Raw genomic sequence first — 12,560 nt, forward strand, 5'->3', positions numbered from 1 at the left:
AACTATTACACTCAACTAAACTTCAAAATCTGTGTTAACAGCTTCAAAGAAGCATCTGCTAATAACACTAAATGTCCGTAATTCTAAATTTGATAATTAAGATGTTTAATTTGTTTTACTTTTTTATACAGTATATAGAATTTAAACAGATTAACTAAGTTTGATTACTGGTTTGATAAAACACAGAGATGTAATTATGTTTAGGAAAAACTATGGTGTTTTAATCACTACATGAAGTAAGGGTAAATATCTTTTTTTTTATAATTTAAGTTCATTATAATGAGAGTTGAATATCACAAAAGTCAATGTAACCAAATTTGTATGATTAACTTATCCAGCCTTAGCAACATCAAAGCACCTGATTGATTATTGAACTCTTACTTATATAAAAAAAAATAAAAAATAGTTTCAGAATGTAATTTTTATATAATGTAGGTTCAAAATTACTGTGCTTGTAATATAAAATAATAGACATATATATATATAAATTATATTCACTATAAACAGTTACAAAAATGTTTTAAATATACTGTTACGGAATGTACATAACTACATGTAATAAAAAATATCAAGTTATTTATCGAGAACTTAATACTTTACTACTGACAATAACATAATAGAAATGATTTGATTCTCATAAAGTCATGACTCAGAATTGGAAGTCTTATGATACCAATGACTCTTTTTTGTTTGGTTATAAACAGATTGTGTTGTATGTTACAGTAATTTAAAGAATCTGATGACATAATAATTCAAAAAAGTGCTCCATTTAAATAACTGGTTATTGGATTTACTATTATTTCTGATGGTTATGATTAATAATCTTCTAATAAAGAAATAACTATCTCAATAAATAAAATAATCGCCACTACAACAGTTACAAAAATATTAAGTATGATTGTACCTATTTAGACAAAAATTCTTTCAAAATCACTTCCTTAAATATATATATATATACTGCTTTAACACCTTCATCAAATTCTCTTTCTTTTAAATTGAATAAGACCTGTGCCATAATCATTCATTTTTTTTAAGTGAACACTGTATTACTAGTATTGTATACTTTACTGTATAGCCAACACTTAATAAATCATCTTTGTTATTACTTTAACACTGGTAATATTTACTTAAATTTAAAATAATCTACGCATAATAGAGACATGTTCCAGAAATTTATATTTATTTATAAAAATGTATTCTTGACTACTTCTGATACTGATCAAAATCAGTACCTTGACATTGTTGTTAATCGAAGTCTAGTTACTTAGGTATGCCGCTAGTGATAGGACTTTTTTCAAATTAAAGTAAATTTCATATCTTTACTTGGATATGAAATCCTGAACTATTGTAGAGCAGCTATTATTTATTTACTTAGTTTAGCAAATACAGACTAACTACTTGACTACAGGTACTTATGAAAAATCAGTTTTGCAGCCTATTAAAAATGATAACCCTGATTGGGATTCAAACCCAAAACTTTGTGGGTGAAAGCCAGAGATGCTACCGTTTCATCATGATCGGCATATAATAATAATAATAATAATAGCTGGCTGGTGGTAACACTAACAATTTAACCTATAAAATTGACAACTGTTAAATCATACCATAAAAACACTGCAAAAAAAATCATTATCAGTATGTATAAAAACTTTATGATGGAAGTGTGTACAAGACCTTTTTTCACTTCCTTGCCCAATAATAAAATACTGAATAGCATAACATTCTAATAACAAAAAATCCTAAAAACCAGAAACGCACTGGAAATAAATTGCCAAATGCTTAAGCATTTCCCATGCAAGATCATAATCATTCCCTGTGCCATAATCATTCATTTTTTTTAAGTGAACACTGTATTACTAGTATTGTATACTTTACTGTATAGCCAACACTTAATAAATCATCTTTGTTATTACTTTAACACTGGTAATATTTACTTAAATTTAAAATAATCTACGCATAATAGAGACATGTTCCAGAAATTTATATTTATTTATAAAAATGTATTCTTGACTACTTCTGATACTGATCAAAATCAGTACCTTGACATTGTTGTTAATCGAAGTCTAGTTACTTAGGTATGCCGCTAGTGATAGGACTTTTTTCAAATTAAAGTAAATTTCATATCTTTACTTGGATATGAAATCCTGAACTATTGTAGAGCAGCTATTATTTATTTACTTAGTTTAGCAAATACAGACTAACTACTTGACTACAGGTACTTATGAAAAATCAGTTTTGCAGCCTATTAAAAATGATAACCCTGATTGGGATTCAAACCCAAAACTTTGTGGGTGAAAGCCAGAGATGCTACCGTTTCATCATGATCGGCATATAATAATAATAATAATAATAGCTGGCTGGTGGTAACACTAACAATTTAACCTATAAAATTGACAACTGTTAAATCATACCATAAAAACACTGCAAAAAAAATCATTATCAGTATGTATAAAAACTTTATGATGGAAGTGTGTACAAGACCTTTTTTCACTTCCTTGCCCAATAATAAAATACTGAATAGCATAACATTCTAATAACAAAAAATCCTAAAAACCAGAAACGCACTGGAAATAAATTGCCAAATGCTTAAGCTTACCTTATAATTAAAATCACAACTACTAATAGCATATAAAAAAACATACCATAACATGTATTAAAATTAAAATCTATATTTATGTATATAATATAATGATAAACTAACAGTAAAAATGCTTATTCCAGATGAGCATTAAAAATAATTACACACCCAAATATTAAGGGGCATAAATCATGTTTAAAAACATTTTATAAAACTATAAAAATTTTTACAAATACCCAACTGAGAAATAAACCAACAAAGAATATAAAGCATAGAAAAATTAAATTGCTGTACAGAAAAACAAAACATAGTAATGCTTTATATTATTAAAGTAAATTATTAATATACTCTCGGTGGTCTGGAAGTGCTACTGGATACTCCAAATAAGAAGCATTTACAATCAATAATAGCTCTTAACTCTGTTTAGAAGAAAATTTTCTAATAATTAAAAAAAAAATCTTTTTAAATCTTTTTTTTTAAATGAAATTATTTGATATAAATTTCTAAATTTTTAAATTCACATTTGTTAATTTACTTCTTCAAAACCATCTCTTTCATATGTCTAAGGCAGAAATGATGTTCAAAAATCTCTTCTTTAATTAATATATTTTCAATATATAGGTATTTAATCATTAAGTACATAAAATAAACCATTTTTTAAAAAATATGTACATTTTTAACCAACTGTTAAAAATGACAATCTAATAACAAAGAACACTCGTAGTAAAAATACTTAATTTCAAACTGGCAATGGTTGTACATTATATGTTCTGCTCCTCTCATCTATATACAACAGTACAACAACGCAATCAAAACTGCAATAGTTGTAAATGATTGCCTTTGTGCATCAACGTTTTATCAAAATATTTCTAATTTCCTGTCTTACAATATAGAAAGAAATTTTATTTTGTCTCGTTTTTAATTAACATAAATAATGCTTAAGTGTTCTAATTATACCTGTGATAATTGTGAGGAAATACTCTAAATATTGATTTTGTTATGTTTAGGGGTACTTCTTTTAGTATTTGCTAAATAAATATATGTTTCTCATTCATTTTTGTTTAAGATAAACCTATTTTATTTATATTTTATTAAGTTTGTAAGTAATTAATTTCTATTTGTCTGAAGGTTCCTTACCAACTCTGAAAACTTGCTGCCAAATTAAAATATAGAATATTTAATAGTGGTAAAAGTAGCTACTCTGTTGCCACGAATTGGTTCTAGGTAGAAAAGAATTCAAAATTAATAGATTAATTCTTATTAAAAAATTTAACATGAAATACATAAGATTTATTTAAAAGAAATTGCTCATCTTGTTGAAGGAAGATGCATTATTTATTGCATCTTCATTTATTGAAGAGACCTACATTTTGAATTTACACTACCAACCAAAAGCATGACAATATTGTGAAAAAGTGTCAATTTTAATTTTGAAAGATAACAGAATAACAATTATCCAATTTTATTTCTAACCCGTATTGCTTTATAGATATCACTCTCATCCTCAGGTGATTATTATTCACATATGAATCATACTGTGTTTTGTAAATAGATGACGACAGAAAAACTTTTCCTTAATTTGTCAAAAAAATAGAGGAGTCCTAATATGGTGGACTGGCTAAAGAAAAAAGAGAATCAGTTTAGGAAAATGGAATTTAAAAAGTTAATATAATCAAAAAGGAAATGACAAAAAATTCAATTTGATGACATGGTGTTTTGTTGACCATACCTTATCTGGGCTTGATTCCATAATATATCGGTTCAAATCAAAAATTTGGTTGTTTTTCATAATGTTATGTATCAGACAGTTGACATTATAAAGGCATGCAAATAACAATTTGAAAGCAGCACTGTAGATGATTGGTGAAAATAGTGATACTAGGTCAAAAGAAAGAAAACCAGTATCGCTGCTGCGAGGGACCTGTTAATGTTTAAACTGAAAATTTTATAATAAATTTAACTTCAGATAAAAGTGATAATAATAGTAGTGAAGATAAAAATAAAGATTAAAACATTGTCTATTATGTATGTATTTGAAGTTTGTTTAGTTTTTTTATTTATATATTATTTTAATCAATGACTAATTTTTTTAAACTATGTTTGCATAAAATAAATGATCATTTATCTGATCTTGAAAGCATAATTTCTACAACAATAACAATATTAATCTGAATTTCATTGTTCTACACTAACATTTTTTTTTATAGTATTTTTAAGTAAGCTATTATTTTTTATTTTATAAACATTGTTTGAATTATTGTTACTTTTTAACACGAGTATATATTATTTGCAATAGAAAATTTTATTCATAGATGCACCATTATGTAATGATGTATTTGTATACTTATGCATATTTCACATATTGTGTTCTGAGAATGGATACAGCTACTGAACTGCCATTAACCAGTTTGAATTTGATAAACTTCAAGTACTACTGTTGTCATACAGGTTAAGCTTTCTTACAATAATAGTTTAAAAAAACATTGTACACATCACACACAACAAATTTTAATTAATTAAATACCCTTAATATAAAACTACTAAAAATCTTAAAGGACTGGATAATATAAATATACTGTATATGAAACTTTGAAGCCAACAGCATATAAACAATAACGTAACTAGATAATACCTCTACACGTGAATTCCTGACTGCACAATAACAGTCATTTTCAATATTTTTCACACAATTGCAGCACTTCACAGAACTAAATTTGTTTTTAGAACATCTAGGCACCAGTTGAATTGTATAGTAAAAAGAGATGCTTTTAAAGAACACGGATTAAAGTCAGATTATGCATTCAACAGATGGATGGACTACTAGACAAATTAGGCAGTGAAAAGGTTAAAGAGGAAACTTGACCTGCATAGAGTGCTACCAGATATTCCACTGAGAGGAAGGAGGTCCAACATTAGCTCCAAAATGTATTTGTGAGAAAAAATTCCATTAATAAGTCAGTTAATATTTATTAATTTAAAAATTAAAACACTAGTAGCTCAACCAATTTTTTGGCTGTATGATCTTGGGCATATATTTACAATTACAACTCAATTAAGATGAGATTAAATAAAATGAAAGGTGAAAATACATCACAATACTGATCACTATAACAACCAATGCCAGATTTTTCTGAACCAGGTATGGTGTATTGGAATGTAGAAAAGTATATGTATATATATATATACACATATTAAAACTATTTCTGTGTTGGTTGCAGTATATTGTGCTATAGTGTTAGTTATTACTGTCTGCTCAAACATAACAATGTCTGCTTCTACTTAAAATGGTTATGTAGTTGTTCTGTGTAGGAATTATCATATTGCATTCATTACCTAACTGCATATTGCACAATTTCACTCTTTAGTTGTTTACCTTAATTTTGTTTTTTCAATTTTTTATTTTAATTTTAATAGACAGTGACTACATATATTGTTTTTAGCTAATATTTTTATTTTTGTATTAATACTACTAAGATTTATTAAAAATAGAAAATATGCTTCCATTTATATTAAATGTATTAGTACACAAACAATGTCTCTTTCTTTTAATACTAAAGTGCACTTTTGTAAAAACATTCTAATAGAAAATTATAAAAATAATAATTTTTTTTTATAGAAAATTAGAAAATCTAGAATATTACTAATAGATAATGATACAAGGGATTAAAGTAAAGAAGGATAAAGAATGGTTAATATAGTGGAGAATATAATGACAATAATAAAAAAGGAAAAACATTACAGAAGTGATGATACAAATCAAAGCAAGCTTATGATGAAGATAAGTAAAATGAAGAATTAAGGGAATGATAATTTCACTGGAAAATATAAAACAAACATTTGAAATACAGCTGCTATGGGCAAATATTTAAAAGATTTCAATGGTTTTTCATAGCATGAGGTTTGAAATAATGAAACTACAGCAATAAGGTGGAGCACTGACAAGCTGGTTCGGATCCTAAGATATTTTGGTTGCAAACAAAATATTGCTTGATGAAATGGGTATAACACTTAAAAAAAAGTCTTTTGGAAGAACTCCTATGTAACCTCAAAGCTAGTCATTAGCAAATTTAAAATTTTCAAAATATCTTCTCAGCCTCATCAAAATATAAGAATTCTTGAGCAAATGTAATTAATTTTTGCATGAATTATGTTTTAAAATGCTTCTAAAAAAAATCCTTTAAGACTAAATGACTATTTTACTTTTCATTATTTTATACAGTAAAACAGTAAGTAATATTTCTATCTAGTATCAATGAATATTTATTTCTTTACCTGGGATGTAATATGCTACCCATTACTTATTATGATATGAAACAGGTAAGATTGCCCGTTTAGCAGTTAATAAAAAAAAAACATATTAAGTTGTAGATTATTAAACCCATAGCAATAATGCTGTGTTTAATTTCTCAAAACATAAATTTCTAAGAAATTATTCGCTTAACTGAAAATTTTATTTACTGTATAATTCATTTAGAATAAAAGACAAATTTACATATACTTCAATTTTCATTATACTCCCATATACTGAAAATATTAAATAGAAAGAATTACTGTATTTTCCTCCTAATAAGAATTTAGAAGATAAAATTCAACCTTTGGCATTCCTTTACATTAGCAAAACAAGCTGCAATCCAAAAACCATCTATTCATAAGAATACACTGGACCGGTTGCTATAATGAAATGGTTTGAAAAATTACACCAAGTTAATGGTTAAATAGGAATTCTGTTGTTTGGAGAAAAAATAGTAATAATAACATAATGTGTCAATCATAATGATAGCAATTCTGCAAATGTCATGGAAGAAAAACAATTGATGAATAATGCCAGAAAAAATTCGCACAGATGCAGTTATACACAGCCAATATACATACAACAATATATCAGTTTTTAATTTAATCCTTATATCAGTTTTTTATCCTCTGTTGTGCAAAAGATATGAAATGGTGAATATTTTGAAGCCATTAATTCATATTACAGTTTTCATACCACCCTGACAAGAAATCTTCATCCTGATTTTATTTTAAAGTAATACTTCTTCCTATTGAGATGATGGTCAATTAACGACATTCCAGCAAAATTTATAAACTACTGCTGATATAGTCTTTCTTTTCTTTTTCCTGTTTAGCCTCTGGTAACTACCGTTTAGATAATTCTTCAGAGGATGAATGAGGATGATATGTATGAGTGTAAATGAAGTGTAGTCTTGTACATTCTCAGTTCGACCATTCCTGAGATGTGTAGTTAATTGAAACCCAACCACCAAAGAACACCGGTATCCACGATCTAGTATTCAAATCCGTGTAAAAATAACTGGCTTTACTAGGACTTGAACGCTGTAACTCTCGACTTCCAAATCAGCTGATTTGGGAAGACGCGTTGTTAACCACTAGACCAACCCGGTGGGTTAGCTGATATAGTCTAAAGTGGATTAATCACACTATAATGTAATACAGTGTGATGAAACTGAAAAAAAATCTGTAGATTTTAATACAATAACAATTTTTTTTTTAACTGTACACAAAACATAGCCTTTACAACCACTTTAATTTAAAAAAAAGATATACAGTCAATATATATAACCAGTTACAAATTTCAAACATCATCACTTACCAATTCAGTAAATGTTTTCACTATTTAAACAAACTACCACATAATGCACAATGGGTAAAAATAAAATTATATAGCATCAGTAATTTTTCTTAAGAAAGCAATGTACTACCGAATAATAGAGTAAGTTTTACTACAAGCTGTTACTTTTTCCAGATTAGTATCACAAATAAATGCTCCACTGTATGTACTTATAAAAATATAATCACCAGCTATTTGAATATAGGTTTTAAATTCTTTACATATAAAAGTGAACGTGTAACTAAATTATAATCTGCTGCTGCCATAGATATGAAGAAAGTATATTTAAAAATGCAATGATAAAATTATATAAACATCTATACAAAGGATGTAAAATTTAAATTTCGTTGTTAAAAAATCACTTAAAAATACATCAATATTAAGTTCATAATGCAAAATAAACCTTTATAAAAAAAAATTAAACACTAAATCTATTTCTTTAAGTGAGTTCTTAGTTCATTTCATAAAAATAATTACATAATGCTGGAACAATAATAAAGTCAAATTAATCTACTAGTTTTGGAGTCATCAACATTTGCAAAAACCTACACTGTATTAAAAATATTTGAGTCTGAATATATGAGTAGTACCACAATTGATAAATTCAGAAATGAAACTGCCTCATTATACCTATATTTCAAATAAAACAAATGGATTCAGCTCACACATACTGCATCAAAAATTAAAAAAACAACATACTAAGTAAATTATTAAAAAAAAAAAAAACAAAACAAATATCAGGGGAAATTTTTAATTTTTCTTTGTTGTTTTTTTATAAAAATTTTGTACAAGCACGTAACATAAATTATATGACTACTACAGTAATATAAAACTACATATATTCAACAATATACTTCAATTTTGAACTGTGAAAAAAATTTACCCCAAAATATTTAACTAACAAAATTATTAATAAAAGAAAAAACATACAACACATTAAAAAATTACAGAAGAAACACTTGTAATACCCTAAGTTTCGAAAGATCCAATGTTCAGCTTCAGATTTGAAAAGATAAATTTTATTGCAGTCATAATGATAATAATATCACTTAAATTCTGTATATAACAGCATCAATAGCATTAGATATCACTGTTCAAATTGAACTTTTGTCTGTAATTTATAGTTCACAAAAAGATATTTTGCACTAGAACAATATTAGCACTACTATGATGTCCAAGATAAAACTGCAGTTAAATGAAAGAGGCACCACCATATATGTTGCACATGATGCCAAACAAACTGACACAGCCAATGGAATGATTTATAGATACAGATGAAAATGATGAGTCAGTATATCACTTCATAGACAGTAGCCTTCTTGTCACCAGAACCAGTAACTATGTATTTATCATCTGCCGATATATCACAACTTAATACAGAAGATGATTCTTTTGACTGGAAAAAAAATGTATTAAATAATAAAACTATTGGCTAAAATAGATAGTGTATGAGGTGCTACCCAAAAGTTTAGGGAATTTTACCATAAAAATAAGATAGCTTACCATAGCTTATAATTTCCACTGTATCCTTCAAAATAATCCCCTTGGGCATTGATACAGTGATCCCAGCATTTTTCCCATGATTCCATGCATCCTTGGGAGTCTGCAGGTGTAAATGTTCGAAGCATGTTCTGCGTTTCTTCCTGAATCTCCTCAATTGTGTTAAAACGACGGTCTTTCAATTGAAATTTTATTTTCGGAAAGAGAAAAAAGTTGCATGGGGCAAGGTCAGGCGAATAGGGTGGGTGGGGAATCAGTACTGTCTTTTTGGAAGCCAAGAAATTCCAAACGGCTAGTGATGTGTGCACGAGCACATTGTCATGGTGCAGAACCCAGCTGTTGTTACCCCACAGAACTGAACGTTTGCGCCTAATGCTTTCACGTAACCGCTTCAAAACTTCACAATAGAATATGTCTACGATCTGCAACAATAGCCTCTCGCACTTTTGCAATGTTTTCCAGTGTTGCGCTTGTTGAATGGTCTTCCTGAACGCTCATCGTCATCGACTGTTGTTCGTCCATCTTTGAATCATTTGTACCACAAAAAAGTTTTACTTTTACTCATAGCATTGTCACCAAATGCTTCCACAAGCAATGGTTCTGCACCAGTTTTTTTAAGCACGAAGCAAAATTTGATGCAGGTTCTTTGCTCTTTAAAATCTGCCATTTAGAACTTCGCCGAAGCAGTAAAACACAACATTACACAACCGCACGAAAGTCAACAATGCAGCCTCTCACCGTCACAGCTGTTGGAACACTGATTCACAAAGAGTACTGTTAGCCACATCTAGCGACAGCAGGTCGTACCAACAATGGTTCACGCGTGAAATTCAAATTCCCCGAACTTTTGGGTAGCACCTCGTATATGTTATTTGAGTTTTGTTAGAAACAAGTATTTCTATAATAAATAATGGTAGACACTTCTTTGAACAACTCTTCACATGAAAATTATCTTGGTACAATTTCTAAATACTGTACTTACAATAAGTAGAAGACTTAACGCACTTTAAGAAAACAAATATGTTTCTCTTATTATTTATGGAGAAGTTTTCATATTTTTCAGAAATGTTATTTTCACTAGTACAAAAAAAATGACTGCTGCAGAAATGCTAATGATCAATAACCAATAAATTAAGATGCTGGGGACAACAGATACACATGTCTGCTCTTTGTCACAATCCTTCTAAGCCTTTTAGTTAAAAAATACAATACTAGTTTAGTTACATTAAAATAAGTATTTTTGTATAGTTTTCAATGGTTATACTGATTTTTTATCACTGTTTTATCAAACTGTTTTGTAGGCTCATCAGTTTTCAACAACAAGCTGTCTAAAACTTATAAAATAAAATCTGAACCTAGCGTCAACCTGTCTGTAGCAATGAATTCCATAGCTAGGTGTAGTAAACTTACAGTATACATTGGTAGACTGCACAAATTTCTCTCCATTGTTTGTAAGATGTTCTGTATCAGTTTTTGTTAGTGCTTATTAAATTTTTAAAGATGATACATTCCAGTGTTTGCATTGACAAATCTATGGTGCCATTCACAGGCTGATTCATTTTTCAACAGTACAACAAATCATAACAACAGGTTGTTATAAATGCAAAATAGAAATTTAACAAAGGAATATATTAGCATCATAGCTAAATTCCGGGAAGAATAATTCTGAGAATAATATGCTTCCAGCTTTATTCAATACACAGCCTGAAGTCACTGAAAATGTTCCTGCTGAGATTTTAGATCATCTTGAAAAGGACAATAAGGATTAATTGATGTCAACTGTGTGATAAAAAATATGCTCATGAAGAGAACAACGAAATGCATGAAAGAACACACCAATTTTTTCTCATTTTGCAGAAAATGTGTGATTCATGTATGTGAAAGTGTAATCAATTTTTATGTTTTTATAAAAGTTAAACATTTTAAAAAAGAAAGCATATAAGACTGAAAATTACTTTTGCTATTTTTTTAAGTAACAATTTATTGGTTTAGATAATTCAGTTTTTTGAGGTTTCAGTTCTTTACTCTGAAATTTTCATTTCTATTAAAATAATGTAACAAATATTATTAAATTTCCTAATTATTATAATTTATTCTTTTTAATTCATGACAATATAGGGTACCAATAACTCATTGTCTAAACAGAAAATTTGAGGGTATTTTCTGATCTCACAACCCAGCAGTAAAAGTTACCAAATCATGTTCTCCAGATTTTGAGGGTCAAACAGTGTCCAGGTTAAAGGTTTCCAAAAGTAATGGCCTATATTTAGAAAACCAATCATCGTAATTTCTTATATGAAGGCTCAATTGACAGGAAATACCTCCAAAGATTTTTTTTGTACACCCTCGATGTCACAGGCAAGCCAATTCACAATACAATTATAGTCAGTCGAAATGTGGTTTTCACAACAGAAAGTTCAGTGTGTGCTTTGGTTAGTGGAGTTTCAGTCAGTTACGTGTGTTCAATGGTATGTATGAACTGAATGGAATATTGATCCTCCTACATCCAAGTCTATTCGTCAGTGGGATACAACTTTAAGAGAGACTGGAAGCTTAGTTTTACAAACTGGAAATCATCCAAAAGTTTCAGTTAGTAACAAGACTGTGGATTGTTTACACAATGAATTCACTGTCAGTCCTGGGAAGTTATGAACTGCAAATTCCTCGTTCCGCTATTCATGACATTGTTCATAAACAGCTCTGTTTGCAAACATACAAGTTACAACTCCTTCATCACATTAAACCAAATGACTGCTGCCTATTAGATCTGTTTGCTGTAGAGGTAATGCACAGTATCAAAAACAATCCTAATTAACTTGCTAAGTTGTTATGTAGTAATGAAGCAAACTTTCA

At 28.4% G+C, this 12,560-nt stretch overlaps 1 protein-coding gene across 6 annotated transcripts in view; it reads right to left on the minus strand.

Moving 5' to 3' along the window:
- Positions 1-9,097: 9,097 nt before the first annotated feature.
- gro (TLE family member transcriptional corepressor groucho) overlaps positions 9,098-12,560 on the minus strand; it is a 246,007-nt gene continuing 242,544 nt past the window's right edge. For all 6 annotated transcript variants that reach the window (XM_075360889.1, XM_075360879.1, XM_075360871.1 and 3 more), the window contains one exon: positions 9,098-9,603. In XM_075360889.1, the coding sequence (XP_075217004.1) occupies positions 9,496-9,603 (108 nt within the window). In that variant the 3' untranslated portion in view covers positions 9,098-9,495. The remainder of the gene's footprint in view (positions 9,604-12,560) is intronic.

The sequence above is a fragment of the Lycorma delicatula genome, chromosome 1 (genome assembly GCF_047948215.1).
Source record: "Lycorma delicatula isolate Av1 chromosome 1, ASM4794821v1, whole genome shotgun sequence".
NCBI classification, from domain to species: domain Eukaryota; kingdom Metazoa; phylum Arthropoda; class Insecta; order Hemiptera; family Fulgoridae; genus Lycorma; species Lycorma delicatula.